Below are 27,109 nucleotides of genomic sequence, written 5' to 3'. Positions count from 1 at the left end.
TTTCAGTTTAATTGGCCGTTTTGTGATACTGTTTTGTACTGTTCTTTTTCCTGTGTAGTCTCTTTAAATGACTGTAGTGATAGTTCTCATCTCACTGAGTTGTGGGGGTCAAATGAGTTACTACATATAAGCTGTGCTTGGTCTGACATATGCCTTTGTCCTATGACAAAGTATCAGCAGCGGTTTTATTTTCCATTCTTTATGAATTTCAAACTCACGAGCTAAGTAGACAAGACCCTTTCTGACTTGATTCTCACTGTTTGTATGATTTCACTCGCCTCCCGGTGCTCTCTTTAATAAAGCTGCAGGTTAGCCAGACTGTACTGCTTATTGGTCCCGAGATGAGATGCTCTCTCATCCCTCCAAGCATATGGAACAAATCTTTTTTTCTGACACTAAACTTTAAGAGGAATTTATTAGATGGAGTCTCATGTTAGAAACACTGAGTAACATCACAATTTCTATCTTTAAAAACAAGTTCATAAAAGATGCAGAAGTTTTTTTTTTCTTGTTACTGTTGACTTATATTCATCTTCAGTGAAAAGAGACAGGGTAGGATTATTGTACTGTATTTCTCTGAAGTGCTTCAGGTAGGTAGCTTTCTTGTTAACATACGTGGAGACACAGACACAAGAATATAGATTCAGAATTTGTTAGTGGTGCCACAGTGTCTAAAGTGCTCGGCTGCTAATCAAAAGGTTGGCAGTTCAAACCCACCAGCCATCCCACGGGAGAAAGATGGGACAGTCTCCATAAAGATGTACAGCTGTGGAGACCTGATGGGACAGTTGTAGTCCGTCCTATTGTGTTGCTGTGTCTGGCAGTCATTCAGTGGCAGAGGGTTCTTGGTGCACTGTACTCCTTAAATACGGGATCTCTTAACCTGGGGTTCAAAGAGCCCTTCCCACCAAAGGATCCATGGATAGAAATTAAAAGGGGAGGGGGTGTCTGTGGATTCGAAAGAAAACATTGTTTTGTTTCACTAACTCCTCACTTTAATTATGAATGATAAAACTAGCAGTCTAGTGATTTTGTCGCTATTGGAAATCACAGGTATTTTTTAGTTGTAATGCAGCGGTTGCAGCTATCTCTAGATATAGTTTATGTTGTGATTCTTAAGTACTGTTGAGTCGGTTTCAACTTATAGCAACTCATTTCTGAGGAGCGGTTTGAACCACCAACCTTGCAGTTAGCAGCCCAGTGCTGATGGTACAGCACCATACTAAGACAGCAGATACTGTTAAGCTTGTCTTTAATCAGTAATCGTGAGAATCGTTGTAGTCATGGCAAGTGAACATAGACTTGCTGTGTCCAGTGACTTGCTGGTGAGATACAGCTGATAACTGGTCACTACCACTCTGCACCCAGCCGTTTTTACCAAAGGGAGGGTCTGTGGTGTCATATCTCTGTTGCCTGTTGCTTTCTTTACAAGAGCAATCTGCAAGCACCTGGAAACACTGTAGAGCTCTGTCAAACATTACATCTGCCCAGATGGCATCAAATTAAACTATAGATGCACAATGCTTTACTTTCCTACGTAAATTGTGTTGAATATGTTGACCTAGACAAAGATGAAGTCATTGACTTTAGGGAAAACATTTGCTACAGTAGAAGGAGATTTCAGATATATTTTTGCCAGAAGTCTGCGGCTACCTTATAACAAGAACTGTGGAAGCCTTAGTTATATTTGCATCAGTATATTCTGGGAATCAGGATTTTCATCACTTATAAATATTGTTGTTGTTGTTAAGTGCTGTTGAGTCTGTTCTGACTCACAGTGACCGTGTATAGGGTTTCTGAGGAGCAGTTGGTAGGCTTGAACTGCTGACTTGGTGGTTCAGTACATTATCCTGCAGTGCCACACTAGGACTCCATATAAATATAGAAATATAAAATAATTTGATTCTCAACAAGATGGATCTGTTGCTTTATTGAAGACTACCCCGTAGTTTAGGGTTCTGAGTCTACTGAGTAACAGCTTTCACCATGTCTTTAAGAAATTAACTTTTACTTTTCTGTTTTAAATCTAATAAGCAGACATGAAATATTTTATAAGCATATTTCAATGAACTTTGTGTGCTTTGTAATCCTCAATGTTTTGATGTATCCATTTAAATTGACTGTTCTGAGAAGGGTGCCACCAGACTACCAAAGGTGTTCACAAGCCCCAAATCAATTAGGAACACTTACTTTAATGATCAAGAGTCCTGGTATGGTGCTGTGGGCTAATGCTCAGGACGGCAAAGTTGGTGTGAATTGCAAGGTAGGCAGTTCAAGCTAACTAGTCGTTCCTCGGAAATCCTATACAGGGTTGTTAAGGGTAGGAAGCAACTTGACAGAACTTAACAAAAACAAATAAACAAACACTTTAATGATCAAGGAACCCTGGTAATGTAGTAGCTTACAAGCTGGGTTGCTAACCACAAGATAAGCGGTTTGAATCTACCAGTTGTTCCATGTGAGAAAGATGAGGCTTTCTGCATCCATATAGGTTTATAACCTAGGAAACACCCTATACAGGGTTGCTATGAGTCAGAACTCCAACACACAACCACCATCACTGCCACTTTAATGACCGTTCCTAAATATAAAATCTACCAGCGGATCCTTGGAAACCCAATATAGGGGTGCTATGAGTCAGAACTAACTCTACAGAACTGACTTAACAACAAGTCAAAATATAAGTCTGCTTACCTCTTTCATTGTTTGAAAATACAGATAAAGCAGGTTAAGCATTGCACTGCTAACTGAATGCTTGGTGGTTTGAACCCACCAGCTAGCTGCTCTGTGGGAGAAAGACGAGGCTGTCTACTCCTATAAAGATTTACAGTCTCAGAAACCATATGTTGTTGTTGTTAAGTGCCGCTGTGTCGACTCCGACTCATAGAGACCCTGTGTAGAATTTCCGAGGAGCTACTGGTGTGTTTGAACTGTTGACCTTGTGGTTCGCAGTTCAGTGCTGATCCTGCAGAGCCATAGCAGGTGTCCAGAAACGATGTAGAGCAGAAGCCATATAGAGCAGTTCTACTCTGTCGTGTAGGGTCCCTGTGAGTTAGATTTGACTTGCTGGCAGTCAGTTTTGGTTAGTCAAGATACTGGTCCACTTAGTTATTTATTACTTGGAAATAAATGTCTTATGTTCTTGAATAATCCTATTGTTGGGCATTTACGTCTATTGTCTTATTTATTACTATGAAAAATACTGATAGAAACAAAAGCTATTGATTCTAGTCTCCCCTCACCCCCCCACCCCACAACAACATGGTGCCTTATCAGCGACTCTGTTGTTATTAAGTGCTGTCGAGTTGATTCCAACTCATAGTGACCCTCACAGGGTTTCCGAGGAACAGCTGGTGAGTTTGAAGTGCAGACCTTGTGGTTCACAGGCCACACCAGCAGTCTAAGCTATTCTGTAGTTAGCTGTTTAATCAGTGAATGAGGAAGGTAATATACAGTGCTTTTTAAAATAGCTTTGTTATTTCTGTTTAAGTGCTCACAGTGTAAAGATGTCACATAATATAGAAACATTCAGAAAAGAAAGTAATATTCACTCAAAAGGTTCCATCTTCACATTTTGACGATGTCTACAAATCTTCTAACATATGTATAAATATCTTTACAGATGTGAACACATGTACTTTTACATGAGAAAACCATGTAATTATGGCTCCTTGTAATTTGTATTTCTACTCAGTGGATAGAGGACATGCTTCTATGTCAATAAATAGGTTTCTGTTGTTAACCAGGAGTCATGGGGTGGCGCTGTGGGTTAATGCACTCTACTGCAAAGTCAGTTTGAACTGCAAGGTCTGTGGTTCAAGCTCACCGGCTGCTCCTAGGAAACCCTATACAGGATCGCTATGGGTTGGAACCGACTCAATGGCACTTAACAACATAATTGTTAACTATATTTGGTGACATATTATTTCATAGTATAAATGTTCTACTAATTTACTCAGCAAATCTGTTTTTCATGGATACTGATGTCATATATACAAAATTTTTCTGATTTGGTTTTTAATTTTTTTGTGGAGTATTTTTATATAGTTGTTATGATTTACCTTATAGTTTTTCTTTTGACAATTTACTTAGAAAGCATAGCCTTCCTTCAAGGTTGTATTGCTCTTATTTTCATCTTGTTCTTTCAAGTCTTGCATTATGTCTTGTGGGACAAAGATGAGGGTTTCTACTCCCACAAAGATTTACAGCTTTGTAAACCCTATACAGGGTCGCTATGAGTTGGAACTGACTTGATGGCATTTAACAACAACAAACCCCTTGGGTTTATCTAGATTTTTTTTCTTCTTCTGGGGTGAGCAGTAAGGAACTGGTTTGGTCTTAGTAGTGTCCAGATGACCAGCTAGCCTTGTGCTTTCTATTCAGTAATCCAGCTTGTCATCACTGAATGAAGATATGCCATTTATAATGTATTAAACTACTGCAAGCTCGTGGATCTGTTTTCTGTCTCTTCACTCTAACCCTTTAGTTTCCCTGTCTTTTCTTGTACCAGTATCATACTATTCTTTTCATGAGTATATCTTTCAAATATGTTTTAAATGTAGTAAGGCAAAATCTACCACCTAACCTTTTTTTTTTTTTTTAAATTGGTTTACTGGGCTGTTTTCACTTTAAAAAAAGAAAAAAGGTAAAGCAGTACTTTGATGCAAACATCTTGCTGTATTTATCAAATTATATGCCAAGTTTGAAAATTGATGTTTACATTCACATTTCCCAAATTATTAGTAGCTTGGAGACACAAGAATAGTTTTCCTGAGAAGAATGCTTTGAGATTGTGATGTATTAGGGTCTCTTATTCATCTGTTTTACTTGTTGCTGTTACTTGTGGTTGACTTGATTTATGTAGAGTAGAACCGCTCTGTGGAGCTTTCAAGGTTGTGAACTTTAGGAAACAGAGCTCCAGGCCTTGCTTCCCAGGTGCCTCTGAATGGGCTTGAACTGCCAACCTCTCTGTTAGTCATTCTGTGCTTAACCATTTGCACCAGTGACTCCTATTACTCGTTATGTTGTTGTTGTTAAGTGCCGTCGAGTCAGTTCTGACCCATAGCAACCCTGTACACCATTTCCAAGGAGCAGCTGGTGAGCTTGAACCACTGACATTGTGCTTCAAATTGATTTTGCAGTCCAGCGCATTAACCCACAGCACCACACAAGGAGAAGTACTGTATTTCCTTTTTTGGTTAAAGGCAGATTTCTCGTCATTCTGAGTGTATAGCTTTAAGATGCAACTGACTTGAAGGCCCTTAATGATGACAACAGACTTGTTTAAACATGAGAAAATCTAGTGACCTTACTCCTTTATTCCACCACTATCTGTCAGTTTGTTATGCTGTGGTGGCTTGCATGTTGCTGTGATGGTGGAGGCTATGCCTTGGTATTTTAAATACAAGCAGTGTCACCCATGGTGGATGATAGGTTTCAGCTGAGCTTCCAGACTAAGACAGACTAGGAAGAAGGATAGTGGACTACTTCTGAATGTTTAGCCACTGAAAACCTTACAAATAGCAGTGTAACACTGTCAGCACCAGAATATTGACTACTGAAGCATTCTGAGTAGTACCACAATGTTGTCAGTGCTAGAAGATGAGCCCCTCAGGTTGGAAGGCACTCAAAATATGACTGGGGAAGAGCTGCCTCCTCAAAGCAGAGCTGACAATGATGACACAAATGGAATAAAGTCTTTGGAACCTTCATTTTCTGATGGGGCAAATAAAGAGAAATAGCTGTAAACATCCTTTAATAATTGGAACATGGAATGTAATAATGTACTTGACAGCACTTAACAACAACAACAACAACAACAACAACAACAACAACAACACATCTCTGGGAAAAGACAGTGGAAAAGCTCCATATCATCAGTCAAAACATGGCCAGAGACAGACTGAAACAGACCATCAATTGCTCATTTGTAAATTTAGGCAGAAGCTGAAGAAAATTAAAACAAATCCACCAGATTCAAAATATGACCTTGGACATATCCCATCTGACTTTAGAGACCATCTCATGAACAGATTTAATTCATTAGACACTTTGATTGAAGACCAGAAGAGTTGTGGGATGACATCAAGAACTTCATATAGGAAGAAAGCAAAAGGTTATTAAGTAGACAAAAAAGAACGAAATGACCAAAATGGAAACTTTTTACAGAAGAGACTAAAACTTAGTCTCCAGTGTAGACATGCTAAAGCAAATGGAAGAAATAAAGAGGTAAAAGAACTAAACAGAAAATTTCAAGGGCAGCTTGAGAAGACAAAGTCAACTATTATAATGAAATGTGCAAAGACCTGTATTAGAAAACTGAATGGGAAGAACATACTCATCATTTCTCAAGCTAAAAGAACTAAAGAAAAAAAGTCCAAACCCTGATTTGCAATATTGAAGGATTCTATGTGCAGAATATTGAATGATGCAGAGGGCACAGAAAGAAGATGGAAGGAATAGACAGTTACTGTACCAAAAACAGATGGTCCATGTTCAACCATTTAGAGAGGTAGCATTTGATCAAAACCAATGGTACCAAAGGAAGAAGTCCAAGGCATTGGCAAAGAACAAGGCTCCAGCAATTGATATAACACAAATTGAAATCTTCTAACAAACTGATGCAGCACTGGAGGCACTCACTTATCTATGCCAGGATATATGGAAGGCAGCTACCTGGTCAAGTGATAGGAAGTAATCCACATTGTGCCCTTCCAAAGAGAGGTGACGTAACAGAATGCAGAAATCATTGGACAGTATCATTATATCACATGCAAGTAAAATTTTGCTAAAGACAATTAAAAAATGGCTGAAACCATACATTGACAGGGAACTGCTAGAAGAGGATTCAGAAGAGGATGTGGAACGAGGACTTGGAACATTGCTGATGTCAGATGGATCTTGGTTGAAAGCAGAGAATGCCAGAGAAATGTTTACCTGTGCTTTATAGTCTATGCAGAGGCTTTCAGCTGTGTGGATCATGACTAACTATCCATAACATTGTGAAGAATGGGTATTTCAGAATAGTTAATTGTGCTTATGAGAAACCTGTACCTAGATCAAGAGGCAGTCGTTCCAACAGAACAAGGGGACACAAAATGATTTAAAATAAGGAAAGGTGTGCACCAGGGTTGTATTCTCTAACCATACTTATTCAATGTGTATACTGAGCAAATAAGAAAAGATTGAAGTTGTCAAAGACTTCATTTTGCTTGAGTCCACTGTCAGCACTCATGAAACTACACAGCGCCATACCAGGACTACATTATTGAATAGAGTCATGTATTCAGTATTGTTGTAGCTGCAATGGAAGTAAAAAGAAATATAATTAATCTCACAAACATTTAAGCCTGGTGTGTGGTGCTGTAGGGTAAGCACTGGACTGCTCACTGCAAGGTCAGCAGTTCAAACCCACCGGATGGTCTTGGGAACCATACAAATGATATTAAATGGTGTGGTGGTGGTGTGCCACTGAGTCTGTTCCAACTCCTAACGATCCTAAGTAGGGTTTCCGGTGCTATAAATCTTTACAAGGAGCAGAGAAAAGCTCATCTTTCTCCCGTGGAATGGCTGGTAGTTCCAAACTGCTGATCTTGAAGTTAGTATCCTGACTCGTAACAATCACGCTATCAGAGCTCCTTACTGAATGGTATAGACAAAATAAAGTTTACTATTTGTTAATTCATTCAATAATGCATTCTGTAGTTTGGAGCTCAGAGGATCTCTAGGATAAGCACTGGACTGTGAATCATGAGATTAGTTGTTTGAGCCCATCAGCTGCTCCGTGGGTGAAGTATAAGACTTTCTGTTAACATAAAGATTTATAGCCTTAGAAACTATTACTGTTCTTGTTATGACGTGCTGTTGAGTTGGTTCTGACTCCTAGTGACTTTATATGTCTAGAGTGGAGAACAGGTCTGCCTGCCAGGACAACCGTGGTTCAAGCCATCACATTGTTGTTGTTGTTGTTGTTATGTGCCGTGGAGTTGGTTCCGACTCATAGTGACCCTGTATAGGGTTTCCAATCTTTATGGGAGCAGAAAGCCTCATCTTTCTCCCACGGAATAGCTGATAGTTTCGAACTGCTGACCCTGAGGTTAGCAGCCCGATTCATAACCACTACACTACCAGAGCTCCTTAGCCATCATATTAGGGGTGAGTTAAATAAATGTTTGACCAAATATAGTAGGCTAATTTTTAAGTTGATAATTCTGTATGGCCTGCAAATGATGTTATAAATTCTGGCAGCAAAAAGGTTCCCTGACCCTACTGTAAAGGGTTTCTGAGGAGCATCTGGTGAGTTTGAACCACTGACCTTGCAGTTTAAACTGACTTTGCAGTCCAGCACCATGCCAGGTTATTATTGTTGTTGTGTTAGGTGCCATCGAGTCGGTACCGACACATAGCAACCCTGTGTACAACAGAACGAAACACTGCCCGGTCCGGGGCCAACCTCATGATTGTGGCCACGCTTGAGCCCACTGATGCTGCCACTTTGCCAATCCATCTTGCTGGGGATCTTCTTCTTTTTCTCTTACTCTCCACCTTACCAAACTTGATAGCCTTCTCTAGTGACTGATCCCTCCTGAAAATATGTCCAAAATATGAGAGACGAAGTTTGGCTATCCTGGCCTCCAAGGAACACTCTGGCTGCACTTCCAACACAGACCTGTTTGTTTGTATTACTTGTTGTCAGATTCTGACTCCAACTGTAAAGGTAGAAGGTTTGTAACATAAAGGGAAGAGTAGTTAATCTTATATTCTAGGAACAGAAGACCCTAGGACCATCAAGGGAGAAGAGCGTGAATAGAATGTGAGACCCTATCCAGAGAAGCAGTGCCACCAGAGATGGAGGCAGAGATGAGGACATGGAGAGATAGAGCAGCTGAGGACTCTAGACTCATGGAAAGAGAAAGGCATGTGCTGGCGGCCAGGAGGCAGGCTTGCAGAATGTGCCCTTTGGTTGTTTAAATGATTATATATTCCTGAGTGTTTCTATGTACTTTAAAAACCCCCACAAACAAACTAAAAAAACCCCACAGAGGGAATAGAAGCAAATACTGTTGAATGATGATGCCCAGAGGAGATTGTAATCTTTGTAATGAAACGATCAGTGTAAAACTAATATTGTCCCATGTAAACTATCACTCAATTCACAATAAAAACTAAAAAAGAAAAAGATCTGGCTTATGATGACCCCATGCATGCAGAGTAGAACTGCTTTGTAAGGTTTTCAAAACTGTGACCTTTTGGATTGCAAGTCCTGTCTTCCAAGGTGCTACTGGTGGGTTGGTTCTTTGCCAGTCTTTAGGCCAGTAGTTTAACTGTTTGCCTCACCCAGGGGCTCCTAAAGCGCGGTGTGTCTTCATTATTATTAGTTTTTGTATGTCTTTATGGGGGTCTCATGAGTAAGTTTATGATGATGGATAAAATTAAGTGTGTAGTACCTTATGCTGTGTTATATTTTTAGAACTCAGTGCATCAATAACTGAGAGAAATCAATTTTACACTGTGGATATTATATTTTTATCCAATTAATAATTTCCACTTTATGTGTAACTCCTAGCAGTGTGGTTGGTTGTCAAATTATGACTGCTGCATGAATTTAAAATTTTTGCTTCCTTTTATACATTCAGGAATAAGGAAAATAGCATGAAACTCACAGTTTAGGGTGGAAGGCCTCTGTGAGGAAGTTCTTCATAACATAGAAACCTCTCAGTCAATGTTGCTGTTTAGTGTTAATCCACATGTATTCTTACAATTATAAACCATTTTTCTTTTGGTCAAAGTCACTTTTTGTGTTTGTGATGTAAAAGAAGATTTAAAGGAACTCCAACTCTTGAAATGTAAAATGGTTTGCTAGGGAATTGAAAAGATCCCTTCGTACTTACCATTTTGCATGGATAATACCATAAGACAAGTCATGCCAGATTATGACCTGCCTAGCAGAGGGAAAATGAAATTATAGGACTTTTATTAAGGCATAAATAAACCTATTAACTGTTATCTGGAATACCAATTAGTAGAAAGAGCACCGACAATTTTATTTATCAACATGAAACACAATTATTAATTATAGGCCTGGCGAATGTAGCAGTGAGCAGGCCATGTTGAATATTCTGGGACCTGAATTCCGTTACAAGAGAGCGATGATTACTGAAGCCCTGTGGGGAAGTAAACGACTGTAGTTGTAAAAATTTAATTGCCTTGAAATAAGGCAAATTATATTTTCTTGTCTGAGACTATAAATAATGTGGCATTAAGGTAACAAGCTTCAGTAGTTGTAAACAGAAAATGAATTTATGTTAGGTTTTAAAACAAAGAAACGAGTAATGAATGTTTAGTGGGATCGTGTTCAGTGTGACGGACATATTGTTAATGACTCCTAGGTACAGCCGACTTCTTTGAGAATAGGTTGTTTAGTAACCGACCCATTTTCTGAAGTCCTTTCTTCAGAGTGAAAGGTAGGAGGAAGCAGACTGGAGGGGATCACTATAGGTGAATGGGAAATATGTCACTGAGAAGGCATCTTCATTGTGTTGTCATGGGCATTGTTGTGAAGTTAACAAGAGCCAATTGACAATTTTGTCCGTCTTTTTAAAAAATTTTCTTTTGCAGATCCAAATTCCAGAATTTGTGGACATTTACTCATAGGCGCTGCTAAGAATTCTTTTGCAAAGCTTATGGATAAAATTAGCCTGGCAATGGAGAGCATACCTCTGCACAGTCGGGGTATTACGTACATAGAAAAAGATTCCCTGGTTCAGAGGTTGGCCCGCGGACTTCATAAAGTCAACACGGTGGCCCTGAAATGTGGTCTGCGGGGTCATGTGCCCATTATGGTATGTATGCAATTTGATACAGTAGTGACCTTAGGACTTGCAAATGAAACTTTGACTCAGACCCATTTGTCATTTAAATTACTTGTGCATGAGTGTATTTAGATTTCCTTTGTTGTTGTTGTTGAGTACCTTGGAGTAGGTTTTGATTCATAGTGACCCTGCACAGGGTTTCCAAGGCTGTGTATCTTTTCGGAGCAGAAAGCCTCATCTTTCTCCATCGGAACAGCTGGTAGTTTTGAACTGCCGACCTTGAGATTAGCAGCCCGATTTGTAACCACTATGCTACCAGAGCTCCTTATGAGAACGTTAAATAAGGTAAACAGAATCCCTTCTAAATAAAAGATCTGAAATATCAAAATACGGAAGTTCTGGCATTTGTTCTGAATCTTCTGTGCGCTGTGAGGGAACTGCAGCAGAAATGCCTCCTGCCTAAACTACTGTCAGTTCCCTTTCCTCGCCATTTAAATGATTTCTTTTCCTTAATTGTTCATTTCATATAAGTTGAAATATTGTCTTATAAAGAAATAAGATTTTTTCTCTGAGGTTCAGTAATAGGTGGTATTGTTTTTTTTTGTTTTTCTTCAGGTGAAGCTTCACAGAGCAGATTTGTTTCCTATTGGGTTACTGGCTCACAAAGTATTAGCTACTGTTTTCTGTACCACCTAAGTTACTTGTGGTAATTCTTATCAATTTATTAATAAAGCTATAGTTACTGTATACAATATTGCTCTTACTTACCAACAGAAAAGCACAACATCACTACAGAAGCAAATCTTTGGATTTACACAAAGGCTGCATGCAGCTGAGGTGGAGCGTCGCTCACTGCGCCTAGAGGTCACAGAATTCAAACGAAGCGTGAATGAAATGCAAAAGGAACTTGACAAAGCTCAGAGTCTCCAAATGCAGTTAAATGAATTTAAACAGTCTGTAAGTATATTTGACATAAAAATATCACTTTGTGAGCTCTCCTCTTATGTGCGTATATGTATTCTGTTTTTGTTGTTAGGTGATATCGAGTCACAGCGACCTTGTATAGGTTTTCCAAGGAGTGGCTGGTGAGTTTGAACCACCGAGCTTGCAATTCAAACAACCTTGCGGTCCATCCAGTGCTTATCCTTCAGCACCACACCAGTGTATATGAATAAATTTATAATATCTACAGTGTAAATATATGTGTTGTTGTTAAGTGCCACTGAGTTGGCTTAGACTTATAGAGACCCCACATAGGGTTTCTGAGGAGCAGCTGGTGGGTTTGAACTACAGACCTTGTGGTTCACAGTCCAGTGCTGATCCTACAGTGCTGCACCATGTATATTGTTATTGTTGTTGTTAAGTGCTGTAGAGTCTGTTCTGACTCTTAGATACCCTGTGTAGGGTTTCTGAGGAGCAGCTAGAGAGCTTGAACTGTCAATGTTGCAGTGCAAACTGATGTATGTTGTTGTTCTAAAGTGCTGTTGAATTGGTTCTGACCCATAGCGACCCTGTATAGGGTTTCTGAGTAGCAGCTGGTGAGCTTGAACCACCAACCTTCTGGTTCAAATGGCTTTGCAGTCCGTACATGCATATACTATAGAGGGAGTCCTAACTTGGTGCTGTAAGATAAGTACTTTCCCCGAAGGAGAAAGATGAGACTTTTTGGTTCTGTAAAGATTTACTGTCTTGGAAACCTTATTTCGGGCACTCGTCTGTCAATTTGTCCTACTGTGAATTGCTGTGATTCTGGAAGCTATGCCACGGGTATTTTAAATACCAGCAGGGTCACCAACAGTGCACAGGTTTCAGATGAGCTTCCAGATGAAGACAGACTAGGAAGAAGGACTGAGGAACTATTTCTGAATATTTAGTCATTGAAAACTTTATGAATAGCAGAGAAACACTGTCAAATATAGTGACAAAAATTGAGCCCTTCAGGTTAGAAGGCACTCAAAATGCAACTGGAGAAGAAGAACTGCTTCCTCAAAGTGGGGTTCACTGTGATAATGCAAATGGAGTAAAGCCCGTGGGAATAAAGCCCTCGGGACCTTCATTTGCTGATGGGGCACAACTCAAAATGAAGAGAAACAGCTGTAAACATCTATTAATAATCAGATCATGGAATGTATGAAGCATGAATCTAGGAAAATTGGGAATTGTCAAAAGTGAAATGGAATGCATAAACATCGATATCTTAGGTATTAGTGAGCTGCAGTGGATCTTGGCTGAAAGCAGAGAATACCAGAAAGATGTTTGTCTGTGCTTTATTGAGTACACAAAAGCTTTCGATTGTGTATCTCATGACAAGCTATGGACAACATTGTGAAGTATGATTATTCCGGAACACTTAATTGTGCTCATGAGGAATCTGTACCTGGACCAAGAGGCAGTTGTTTGAATAGAACATGGGAACACTGAATGGTTTAAAATTAAGAAAGGTGTTCAACAGGGTTGTATTCTTTCACCAATTTATTCAACCTGTATATTAAGCAAATAATCCGAGAAGCTGAGTTATATGAAGAAAAATGTGGCATTGGGATTGGAGGAACACAATATAACAACCTGTGATGTGTAGATGACAACCTTGCTTGCTGAAAGTGAAGAGGACTTAAAATACTCACTGTTGAAGATCAAAAACCACAGCCTTCGGTATGGATTGCATGAAAGGTATGAAAATCCTTATCACTGGACCAATACACAACATTCTTATCAATGAAGAAAAAATGGAAGTTGTCAAGGACTTCATTCTTCTTGGATCAACTATCAACACTCATGGAAACAACAGTCAAGAAATCAAATGATGTATTGCATTAGGCACATCTGCTGCACAAGATCTTTTTTAAGTGTTGAAGAGCAAAGATGTCAGCTTGAGGACAAATGTGCACCTGACCCAAGCCATGGTATTTTCAATAACCTCATATGCATGCGCAAGCTGGACAGTGAATAAGGAAGACCATAGAAGAATTGACCCAGACAGAGTGCTCTTCTCTCCAAAGCAGACATCATATTGGAAAAACTGTATTGTATTTCATTGTGTCCAGTGTTATCCCGTGGATTCCTGATTGGAACTGTAGGATAAGCACTGGACCACTAACCCCAAGGTTGGTGGTTCAAACCCACCTGCTGCTCCTTGGGAGCCCTATACATGATTAGTATGAGCAGGAACCAACTTGCCACCTAACAATACCTACAGCAGCAGTTATTGCCCAATTATATATATGAATTCTATAATTCACCCAATACCTATTGAGGACCTTCTGAATTCCAGGCTCTCTTCTGTGTACTGGGTGAACAAATGGAATGAGGTCCCTGCTCAGTGGTGACCTTAAGTATGTGGTTGACCTTATGTGTGTGAGGAGTGTATGGACTGACACCGAACAGGTGAATGAAGAAAGCAAAGCGGAGATATGATCTTGACTTACAAAATGGAGAAGAACAAATCACTATAAGAACAAATCACTATTTTTTTCATGTATATTAGACATGCTTGCACTATATTCTTTATGTTAGCAAATATAACTCAAACAAATCAACTTGAAGATCAAACGATACAATGCAATTAGCTTTTAACTGAATGATTACTTTTTCTTTTCTTCAGAAACTGATCACCCATGAAAAGTTTGAAAGTGCCTGTGAAGAACTGAATAATGCATTGCTTCGGGAACAGCAGGCCCAGATGCTATTGAATGAGCAGGCACAACAACTGCAAGAGTTGAATTATAGACTTGAATTGCATTCCAGTGAGGAAGCTGACAAAAACCAAACTCTTGGAGAAGCTGTGAAGGTAGGAGACCACTCCTGGCTTAAAGATCTGTTTGTTTTACATGTGATTTTTTGAGGAAATGATGTATATCTGATGAAAGGGGACTAGAATCCAAGATTAAAAATATTCTTATCTAAGAGTTGATAAGGAGGGAATGAAAGATGGTTATAATACATCATTCACAAGCAAGTATGCAGCCCTATGTAAAAGTTGGCTTTACTTGTTAAAAACAGAGTGGTGATTTCTCCAGCAATAATTTTCATATTTACTCCTTTTATTTCCTTGATTCTCCCTTCCTTCAGTTTATGCTTTATTCCTTCTGTTGCAGAAACTCTATGTATCTTTTGAGTATCATAAAATTTTGAGTCTGGTCTGTTTAAGTTTTATGTAAATGTGCATATGATGGAGAGGGAGGCTTGGTTAAAAATAGTTTGTTCTCCCTGTAGAATATTTGTGGGATAAGGCACTGGACCACAAGGATGGTTTGAACTGCAAGGTCGGTGGTTCAAATTCACCAACTGCTCCTTGGAAACTGTATAAAGGGTTGCTATTAGTTTGGACTGACGCAGTGGCACTTAAACAACAAGAAGAAAGGAAAAGCAAAGTTACAATGTAGCAGTTGTCAGTTTGAAACTTTAATTAATGAATGTGTAGTACTATGTTATCTTTGGGAAAAGTTGACTGTAAAGTAGAATAGAATTTTAGTTTATGATTATGATGTTGTGGATTTCCCACTAGTATGGCTACATACACTGGGATGTTGTTGTTAAGTACCATCAAATTGGTTCCGACTCATAGCAACCCTGCAAACGTTTCAGAGGAGTGGCTGGTGGGTTTGAACCACTGACCTTGCAGTGAGCAGTCAAATGCTTATCCTACAGTGCTATAACAGGACTCTATACATTGGAATGGAACAGTTATATTCAGAAAAACCAAACTATATATAACCAATATATTGTTCGATGGCACCTGACAACAACAACAACTAATAGAGATAGGCAACTCAGAGTTAATAGTTAGTATATAAGTAATTTATTGTACAGATAATACATATTTATTCTAACATCATTGAGAATAAAACAGTGAAATTACCGAGCTCTTGCTGTTTGCCATTACACTAAATACATTACAGTTAGCTGATCTAGCCTTCATACAAACTCTGTGGGGTCATTCCTGTTTTATAGATGAGAAAACAGAGACACAGCAGAGTTAAATAACTTGAGTAACCATTACCGAGTATCAGATTCACATCTGCCTTCCTAACGACGCTTATACTGACTGCATCCCTGTGCCAGGCTCTACGCTGCAGTCTCCTTTCATTGTTAAACAACTGTGAGGTAGGGGAGTAGTATTATTTCCTTTTTTTTAAAAAAAAGGAAACTGAGGCTTGGAGACAGCTTATTTGAATTTTCTTTGACTTTCCTGGCCTGAAAATTTTGAAATGGATATAGTTGTAGACAACATTGAAAACTAAAAGAAGAAAATGCAGATAAATTTTATGAAGAAAATATAGATGACCTGAAAGGTAAAGAAAATCCCCCATCATCCAAAGATAAACATTATTCATATTTTGGGTATATTTTTAGATATGTGTATTAAAGGATGTGTGTATGGAGTCCTGGTGTTGTGCTGTAGGATAGGCACTGGACTGCTAACCACAGGGTCGGTTGTTCAAACCCACCAGTTGTTCCAAAGGAGAACAATGAGGCTCTCTGCGCCTGTAAAGATTTGCAGCATTGGAAACCTTATAGAGGGTCGCTCTGAGTTAGAAACAACTTGATGCAGTGAAGTTGAGTTCTGAGTATCAAGTTCAGCCATTTGAAATTGCTGTTTATGTAAGTCAAAATAGATCAATGTCAGCAATTTCATATACTTCAACCTCATATAGATACAGTATTTCTTCTATTACTGAGTGTGTTGTTTTATACTGTCTTATAGCTCTGGTAGCGTAGTGGTTACGAATCGGGCTGTGAACCTTAAGGTCAGCAGTTCGAAACTACCAGCCGCTCCACGGGAGAAAGATGAGGCTTTCTACTCCCGTAAGGATTTACACCCTCGGAAACCCTGTACAGGGTCGCTATGGGTCGGAACCGACTTGACGTCACTTAACAACAACAACAACAACATAGTTTGTATAAGGAGCTTTGGTAGTGTGGTGGTGGTGATTATGTGCCGTGGAGTCGGTTCCGATTCATAGTGACCCTGTACAGGGTTTCTGAGGCTGTAAATCTTTACGGGAGCAGAAAACCTCATCTTTCTCCCGTGGAACAGCTGGTAGTTTCGAAACTGCTGACCTTGAGGCTCACAGCCCGATTCGTAACCATTACACTACCAGAGCTATGAATTGGGCTGCTAACCTCAAGATCAGCAATTTGAAACTACCAAGTGTTCCGAGGGGAAAAGATGAGGCTTTCTGCTCCCGTAAAGATTTACAGCTTTGGAAACCTTGTACAGGATTGTTGTAAATTGGAACCGACTCCACGGCACACCACCACCACCATAGTTAGTGGAACTTAATGATAGACTATAAGCAGCTTTGGATATCAGCTGCTATGATTCTATGAAGGAGTGCGGTAGCTCCTTATGATAAGCACTGGATTGTAAACCACAAGATCCACAGTTCTATTCTGTACGCTGCTCCACCAGTAACAGCTTTTGGTTCCCATGAAGATTTAAAACCTCGGAAACCTTATACAGGGTCACTGTGAATTGGAACCAACTCGAAGGCACTTAACAACAACAACAATGATTACATGATAGCAATATTTTTTCTTCTTTTCCCTTTTTTAATACAATGACTCCTGGTGATGTTGTGCTGTATGATAAGCACTGGATTGCTATCCACAAGGTTGATGTTTCAAACCCACCAGCTGCTCCTCGGAAACCCGATATAGGGTTGCTATGAGTTGGAACTGACTCTATGGCACCTAACAACAAAACAATAAATATTCATTGTGGAAATAATAGATAAAACATGAAAATATTTCAGATTACATTGCCAAGACTGTTAAAATTTTGATGTGTATTCAGGGGGCAAAGGACCCTGGTAGCAAGTTGGGATGCTGACTGCAAGGTCAACCGTTCAAATCTGCCAGCAGCTTGCTCCTCAGGAGAAAGATTAGACTTTTTGCTCCCATAAAGATTTACAGCTGCAGAAACCCTATACAGGGTTGCAATGAGTCAAAATGACTTGATGGCCCACCACCACCATCACAACCACCACCACGACTACCACTATGACCACCACCACGGGGCAAATTGATGAAAACTTCTTAGACATCACCAAATACCTTGAGGCAATGTGTTGCTGGGCCTGAGAGTTCAGGACCGTAGTCTCAGGGGACACCATGGTCAGTTGGCATAAAATAGTCCCCAAAGACAATATTCTACATCCTACTTAAGTGAGTGGCAACTGAGTGCATGAGCAGGCACGTAAGGTGCAACTACTAGTCTCTCCATTTGCAGAGGAAAGAAGAGTGATGATAATTAAAGACACTTGGAATCAGCTAATCCAGTGGACGAATGGAACACATGAAGAACTAGACTGTACCCACCTACCACTACCAACTGTTGTGAAAGGAATCAACATTAGAAAGTTCCAGGTAGAGTGGAAGAAAATGTGAAACAAAGTTCAAAATTATCAAAAGACTGCACTTAATGGTCAGAAAGAGTCTGGAGGAACCTGAGAGTTTGGCCCTCAGCCACCCTTCAGGTCTGGAACAGATCTCACCCTCGTGACCCAATTTTCAGCCAAGTGGTAGGTAGGTATATGGCGGGGACAACACTAGTGAAGTCTGCTCACCATGGAATGGTCAATCAGTCAAGATTCAAAGGGCAACATTTACCTAAGGGCAACGTTCAGAAGGGTTGGGAAAGAGGGTTTCAGGGCAGTAGGAACCATAGGGAGGGTGCAGTCATTGAGGTGGAACAAAGTGTGTGCTTTGTTGAATGTAAAACTGATGCTTTTCTCTGTAAACTTTCACTCAATTCACAATAGAAAGTTAATTAAAAAAATTTTGATGTGTTTTTCCAAACTTTGTATTTTGAGAGTGTAGAAGTATAATCAAATATATGTTAATAGAAATAAACTCATATTATATATACTGTTTTCTTACTTTTTAAAAACACCCTGTCAAAATATTAATAAATATGGATGTGCCATAACTTTTAGTAGTCGATGGAATCCCTTTGTTTGATTGTACCATAATTTCTTCTTATTGTATATTTAGATTGATTTTAGTTTTATATGTTGTTTGTTTTTTAACTTGATTTTATCTTTTTTCTATTATAAGTAATTTTAAGGAGCCCTGGTGGCAGAGTGGTTAAGCTCTCAGTTGCTAACTGAAAAGTTGTCAGTTTGAACCCACCAGCTGCTGTGTTCAAGAAAGGCGTGTCAGCTGCTTGTGTAAAGAGCACAGCTTTGGAAGCCTGATAGGGCCCTTCTGCTCTGGCCTGTAAACTTGCTACGTGTCGCAATTCACTTGACAGCAATGGGTTTCTAAGTAACTTTATGATGAACAATCGTGTTGTTACATCTTTATACACAAACTCAAGTATATTCCATTTCCATCTCACACAGCACCCTTGTGCCAAGTTTCTGAGGCTAGAAATCTTTATAGTAACAGAACGCATCTCTTTTCTCCCACAGGGTGACTGGTGGGCTTGAACTGCTGACACTGATGTTAGCAGTCCATTTCTTATCCTACAATACCACAATATCTTCAGCATAAATTCCTACAAGGGGAATTACTAGACCAAAAGCCACATGCATTTTAAAATGAATTATCATTTGGCCTGCAATAAGTTTTTAACAATTACATTCTTTCCCCAAATATGTGAGAATTGCACTTCCTCCTTCTCTCCCTACAAAATTTTACTCGTAGTGGTTTTGAATCAGGCTGTTAACCTCAAGGTCGGCAGTTCGAAACTCCCAGTCATTCCGCGGGAGATAGATGAGGCTCTCTGCTCCAGTAAAGATTTACAGCCTCGGAAACCCTGTGCAGGGTCATTATGAGTCGGAACCGATTCCACAGTACTTAACAACAACAACAACAACAATTGTTACTTAAATTTGTATTTCTTTTACCACTAGTCAAGCTGAACATTTAAAAAAGTGTAATCATTAAAAGACATTTTTATGCTGCATGTCCCTTTACTAGATTATATAATTATGCTTTGCAAAAGCCTATAATTGTGGCCTTCGAGCCTTTTCCTCGAAGGTTTGTATTTTGTGTTAGGTAGGGTATGTTCTAGAATGTAGAACTGCTCATATTAATTTCTTTAAAATGCTGGTAGTTGAAGTATTGTTGTCAGGAGTGGAGACCTGTTTAATGACTGTCTTAATTAGAGCTAGCAGGTGGTAATGCAAAAATGCTGTCTTGTGGGAGGCCGCATGGTTCAGTGGAAAGAGCACCGGTCTTGGAACTAGTGTTCAAGAATTGAAATCCCAGTTCTGTCACTTGGGCAAGTTATTTAACCTTGCTGAGCCTCAGTTTCCTCCCCTGAAAAAGTAGAGATAATGATAATTAAGGATTTTTATGAGAATTAATTAAGATACTGTTTGAGAAACAAATGGATGCTTGATAAGTATTCTTTTGGGTTTCCCAATAACACATTAAAAATACAGCTATTTAAAAAACCCATGTCCTGCATATACACACTTAACATATGTTGTTAAGTGCTGTTGAGACAATTTCAACTCATAGGGTTTCCAAGGAGTGGCTGGTGTTGTTGTTATTGGATGCCATCGACTCAGTTAGTGACCCTATACTCAACAGAACAAAACACTGCCTGGTCCTGCCCCAATTTCACAGTCATTGCTATTCTTGAGCCCATTGGTGCCACCACTGTGCTTCTTTAAAAAAGTTTATCATTTTTTATTCTTCGTGAAAACGAAGTTAGATCATAAATATAAAATATGTAAAACACAGTGAAGACAAGTTAGCTATGACTTACTGTCTGACAACAACTACTATTAACATTTTGAGAGTATTTTTTTTTTTAAATCATTTTTCTATATCCAATAACTTTTATGAAGTCCTGGTGTAGTACTGTAGGATAAACACTGGACTACAGATCACAAGGTGGATGGTTGAAACCCACCAGCAACTCCTCGGAAACTCTATGGTTGCTATGAGTTGGAACCGACTTGACGGCATATAACAAGAGCAATAGCTTTTATAAATCGTACTTTAGACTAAGTGCTCAGAAGGGCCTTCCCAATTTAATACTTGTACAGAAAGATCTTGAATAAGAAACTTCCTGTAGTCCAGCAGTGCATTAATAAATGATGGAAGCCCCCAAGGACAAAATCATAACAACACACAAACCCCAGAGAGCCAAAAACCAACGTTAGCACTGCAAACAGATGCTGGATTTGCTCTGGAGACAAATACCAACACCACTGTTGGGACAGGAGACAGTTTTGGGTTGAACCGTAAACTCTTGCTTTAAGGAACTGCCTAGTAGTCTGAAAGGGATAATCCCAGGCCAGTCGTGACCTGTTACTCCTTGCAGAAGCCAATGCAAAATTCTCTCTAGAAGAAACTTGGCCTGATTTTGCCTTTCGGGATCCTCCCAGATTAAGATCATCCAAGTAAGCGGCACATGAATAGACGGACAAGTATTTTAATCTTGCTGTAGGGTAAACACTGGACTGCTAAGTGTGCTAACTGAAAGGTTGACAGCTCAAACCCACCAGCTGCTCTCAGAAACCCTATACAGGTTGCTATCAGTCAGAACCAACTATACAGCACATGACAACAACAGCGTTTGGCTACCTGGTTAAACTCAATGATCAGTTCTAATACTTATGTGTATAACCTGGTATTTTCTACACAGACAATCATATTATTTGTTCTGTAATGATAGTTTCAAGTCCTGGTGTGGTGCTGTAGGATATATACTGGACTGCTAACTGCAAGGTTGATGGTTCAAACTCACCAGCCACCTGTCAGATATAGGGTCACTGTGAGTTGGAAATGACTTGATAGCATTTAACAACAACAACATAATTATAGTTTGTTTTCCTTTCTGATCCTTTCGATTAAAAAATTTTTTTTTCTACTTTTCTGCACTGGTTGGGATATAGTGTTGAGTAGAAATGAAAATGGTGGCCATTTTTTATTTCCAATCTTAAATCCTTCTAATGTTTCTCTTTTAATAAGGAAGTTTGGTATAGGATTATAGCTGATAACCTTTGTCAGTTGAAAGGAATAGTCTTCCTGGATTTCTAAAAAAAAATTTTTTTTTGTGTGTGTGTTGTTATTTGCTAGTTTGTTATGAATGAAAGTTGGATATTGTCAACTGCTCTTTCTTATCCTATTAACTATATTATGTCAGGGAGTAACTAACTGTGGCTTACAGTCTACATATATGTGGTCTGTAAGCTAAGAATGGTTTTCACATTTTTAAAAGTTTGAAAATAAACAACCCCAAACCACTCTATAATCAAAGAAGAATATGTGACAATGAGACCATATTTGGTCCACAAAATCCAAAATATTTACTATCTAAAGATTTCAGATCCTCAAGTTACATTCAGTATTTTAATATGAAACCAGCCATGTGGTCCTTAAACAAACCCAAGTTAGTGGTGGTTCACTTTTTGACACACTGCTACACACTGTTTGTTATTTTCTTTAGTACTCAGCTGTCAAAATTATTGCCATGAAGCGGTTCATAATATTTCCTTATTATCCTTTAATGTTTGTAAGATAATTTGTTAGGATAATTCTTTCCTCTTTAATTAGGGATACTGACAATTTGTGTTTTCTCTATTTTATCGTCTCTAGCTAGAAGGGTATCAGCTTTGGTGGTCTAGAGGTGTAGCTTGTTGAGTTTTCTATGCTTTTTATATCTCTTATCGTTATCATTTCCATTTTTCTACTGACTGTGGGCTGCTTCTACTCTTCTTTGGCTAGCTACTTAAGGAACAAGCTTACTAGATTCGGGATCAGCTAACAGCATGCTTACCTTGTTTTATTGCACTTGGCTTTTGAAGATACTGCTTTTTTTGAAGAAAACGGGAGGTTTGTGGCAAGCCTGCATTGAGTGTCTGTTAGCACCATTTTTCTACTCCCATGGGTTCACTTCGTGTCTCTGTGTCACATTTTAGTAATTCTCACAATATTTTGAACTTTGTCATTGTCATTGTGTCTGTAATGGTGATTTGTGATCAGTGATCTTTGGTGTTCCTACTGTAATTGTTTTGGGGTGCCATGAACCACATCCATATAAAATGGCGAACTCAGTCGGTACATTATGTGTATTCCAACTGTTCCACTGACGACGGCGCCTCCATTTCTCTCCCTATCCCGGAACCTGCAGATTCCCTGAGACACAACAATATTGAAATTAGGCCAATTAATAGCCCTACAATGGCCTCCAAGTGTTCAATTGAAAGGCAGAGTCAATTCATTCAGCAAACTTCACTGTGATCTCTTATGGAGAGGTTGTCACAGCCACCCACGCCCCCAACCTTCCGTAGCACCCACGCTAATTTCCCACAGCCGTCAACATGGAGGCAACACCTGCCATCAGAAAGACTGACACCAGTATCCAATCTGATGTGATTCCTACCTAGTAACATTTTCAATTCAGGTGTTTAACTTTTCATCGCTACATTTCAATTTGATGCTTACTTACTGTATTTTATGCAGATAATGTGCACATTATATGGCTTTTGTTCATTTCCTAGGTGCATTATGCACGTTTTATGTGTGTGTGCATTATTTATGCAGGCACATAATATGCAAGAATCATACTGTATCTTTCAATTTTTTTCCTCATAATGTTCATGTTTTCCTCTAAACACTTGAAGATAGTTATAATACTCATCAGCTCATAAAATCCTTATCTCCTAATTCCATCATGTCTATAATTTATTGTTGGAGTCCTGGTGTGGCATTATAGGATAAGCACTAGATCACAAGGTTGGTTTGAATTACAAGGTTGGGAGTTCAAACCTGCAGTTGCTCCTCAGAAACCCTATACAGCCACTATGAGTTGTAACTGACAAAAAAGCACTTAACAACACCACCATTTCTATCAAGTACTTTCTCATCTGGTTGTGAATAACCTTCTGATTCTTGTCTTGTAATTTTCTATTGACTTCTGGACATTGGGTTGCTTACTTTATAGAGTAAGGAGCTCTAATAGTGTAGCGGTTACGAATCGGGCTGCGAACCTCAAGGTTGGCAGTTTGAACCTGCCAGTTGTTCTGCGGGAGAAAAATGAGGCTTTCTGCTCTTGTAAAGATTTACAGCCTCGGAAACCCTGCACAGGGTCGCTATGAGTCAGAACCGACTCCACGGCACATAACAACCACCACCATTTTATAGAGTGCTGGCTTTTTTTCAGGCAGGCAGTTATTTGCGATTTGAAGGATAACCTTTACTCTAGGGAGAGTTTAGCATACTTAACATAGTGGATTTGAGCTGGGCTACTAAGCACAAGGGCAGCAGTTCAAATCCACTGGCTGCTCCATTAAAGAAAGGTGAGATTTTTTTGCTCCTATAGAGATTTACAGCCTCAGAAACCTATACAGTAGCGGCTGGTGAGTTTGAACTACCAACTCTGTGGTTCAGACTGACCTTGAGGTCGAGTGCTTATCCTGTGGCACCACACCAGGACTCCCCTGTAGTTTAGTCTACCCTTTCTTGAGTCTCTGTTGATTGGCATGAATAATCACTGCTTGATCACAGTGAACGTGAATGGTGTTAACCTTGCTTACTCTTAAGAGCCACTTATGGCTGAATCCCCTGGTTACTGTTTCCCACTTCACTCTTGCGTGCCTTATTGTTTAAGCAAAGACACAAAAGGACCACAAGCTGGGATTTTTCTGGGTAGTATTGACCATTCTAGAATTTTGCACTGTATGTTTCAGTTAACTCAGGCTCCTTAGAAAAAGAAGAGAAAATTAAACCTCAAAGTCTGAAACTCTTTAGCCAACCCACCATTGGGCTCTAAACCTTTTAATAAAAGAGAAAAGGACTGTAAGGTTTTCTAATCCGCAAAGGGGAACCCTCCTCAAATCCATTTCATATGTGCTCATGGAGGATAACGGATGAAGAAGAGCCTCCCAGAGGATGGAGCAAGGAACTATGGAGAACAATGAAGCACAGACTTTTTCCAGAATCATGACTAATTAAAGAAGTTTTGCCAAGATAGATTATTTCAAATTCTGCCCAGCAAGGTTTCCTCATTGCTGTGGACCAGGGACTGCTGTGTATTGACTATTCTTCCTTCTGCTAAGTGGGAATGTTTGTTATCATTATCTGACTCCATCCTATTGTATATAATGGGCTGATATGGGATAGCTCATCTTTTAGTTAATAGGTTGCTAGACTACATTTTCAAAATGCATATGTCTCCAGAATCTGATTGGAGAAAAGATTGAAGTTGCCAAGGACTTCATTCTTCTTGGATCAACTATCAACACTCACAGAAGCAGCAGTCAAGAAATCAAACGACGTGTTGCACTAGGCAAAGCTGCTGCATAAGACCTTTTTAAAGTGTTGAAGAGCAAAGATGTCAGCTTGGGGACTAAGGGGTGCCTGACCCAAGCCATGGTATTATCAGTAACCTCATATGCATGCAGAAGCTGGACAGTGAATAAGGAAGACCGTAGAAGAATTGATGCTTTTGAGTTATGGTGTTGGAGGAGAGTATTGAAGGTGCAGTGGGCTCCCAAAAGAACCAATAGATCCGTTTTGGAAGAAGTACAGCCAGAATGTTCCTTGGAGGCCAAGATGGCCAAACTTCGTCTCTCACACTTCGGACATATTGTCAGGAGGGACCAATCACTGGAGAAAAATATCATGTTAGGCAAGGTGGAGGGTGAGAGAAAAAGAGGAAGACCCCCTAATGAGATGGAGTGGCCAAGTGGCAGCATCGATGGACTCAAGCGTGGCAACAATAGTGAAGTTGGCTCAGGATCATGCAGTGTTTCATTCTGTTGTGCATAAGGTCGCTATGGGTCGGTACTGACTTGATGACACCTAACAACAACAACAACCAGAATCTGATTACTTTTGACTCCTGCCCCCTAAAGCCACCATCATGTCTTGTCTGGACTACACTCTTATCCTCCTCACTGGTCTCTCTGCTTCTACTTTTGCATACCTATAATCTATATTCTAGCAGAATAATTTTGAAAATATAAATGTTTCTCTCCTGCCCAAACAAAAGGGTACAAAAGTATATGTAGTGAGGCAGCAAGATGATGTTAATGAGAAAGGAACTACTCAGAAAAGGAGGGTGTCTCGTATTTTCTACATTAGATTGCAATTTCCTGAGCACATTGAGCACTGTGTTAATCCATTTGGTGGTAGTCTTCCTCTTTTTCTCATATCCTCCACTTTACCAAACATGATATCCTTCTCCAGGTCCCTCCTGTTAATATTTCTGAAGTATGAGAGACACAGTCTGGCCACACTGGCTCTCAGGGGGCACTCTGGCTGTACTTCTTCCAACACAGATTGTTCTTATGGCAGTCCATGGTATTTGAATATTCCCCTCCAACACCATATCTCAAAAGCATCAATTTTTCTATGGTATTCCTTATTCACTGCCAACTGTCATGTATACCTGTGGATTTTGAAAATACCATGACTTGGATCTGGTGCACCTTAGTCCTCAAACTGACATCTTTGCTCTTCAACACTTCAAAAACGTTGTGTGCAACACATTTGTGTAATGCAGTACATCGTTTGATTCCTTGACTGCTGCTTCCAGGAGTGTTCATGGTTGATTCCAGCAAAATGAAGTCTTTGACACCTTCAATCTTTTCTCCATTTATATGGATGTTGTTTATTGATCCATTGGTGAGCATTTTTGTTTTCTTTACATCGATGTCCAATCGATTCCACAGTAAGCATTTTAAGTCCTCTTCACTTTCAGCAAGCAAGGTAGTCTCATCTGTATTGGTGCCCATCCTTAATCCTGTGTTGGTTTATCACACTAGGTCACATTATGGGGAATCATCACATAACTGCAATATTATATTATAACATTACGTAACTGCCAACCCCCTGAGGTTCATGGCATAGCCAAACTGACACATATTATGGGAGGACATAATTCAGTCTATGACAGAGATAAGAATGACTGCCTCATTTGAAGAATGTGTCTAATGTCACTAAATTGTACGTGCAGCATGTTTTTTTTTTTTTCTGTATATATTCTCAACAACAACAACAAAATAAAAATGCAGAAACTTCCCCCTCCCTGCGATACGCGGGCAAGTCAAATGGTATTTCTAGTAGGGTTCCAGTTCATATAATCTTGGTTTATTCCAAGCAAACTATGTTTAAACATGTGTCTGTGATTGGATGGCTGCAGACAGGTTCTGTCAGTAATATAAAAGGGGGTTTCAAAGAATTCATGGAAAAATGGAGTTAAAAAATAATGGAAATTCCCCACAAACTTTTTTTTTTTTTAAATGTTGGTCCCAGAGATCTCCGCTCCTAGACTGGAGAATTAATCATTCCCTTCCTTGTTACAAAACGTCTACCTTTGCATTTCCAACCCT

The 27,109-nt window shown here is 39.4% G+C and overlaps 1 protein-coding gene across 1 annotated transcript in view; it reads left to right on the top strand.

The window, feature by feature from the left end:
* Positions 1–27,109, top strand: part of CCDC171 (coiled-coil domain containing 171) — a 399,920-nt gene that overhangs the window by 172,071 nt on the left and 200,740 nt on the right. Inside the window, exons 18-20 of the mRNA XM_006864480.1 lie at positions 10,618–10,841; positions 11,586–11,768; positions 14,413–14,598. Coding sequence (XP_006864542.1) covers positions 10,618–10,841; positions 11,586–11,768; positions 14,413–14,598 — 593 coding nt within the window. The remainder of the gene's footprint in view (positions 1–10,617; positions 10,842–11,585; positions 11,769–14,412; positions 14,599–27,109) is intronic.

This window comes from Chrysochloris asiatica, unplaced genomic scaffold (genome assembly GCF_000296735.1).
Source record: "Chrysochloris asiatica unplaced genomic scaffold, ChrAsi1.0 scaffold00065, whole genome shotgun sequence".
NCBI classification, from domain to species: Eukaryota; Metazoa; Chordata; class Mammalia; order Afrosoricida; family Chrysochloridae; genus Chrysochloris; species Chrysochloris asiatica.
The sequence above is the reverse complement of the archived record's forward strand: the minus strand, read 5'-3'. Positions and strand labels throughout refer to the sequence as shown.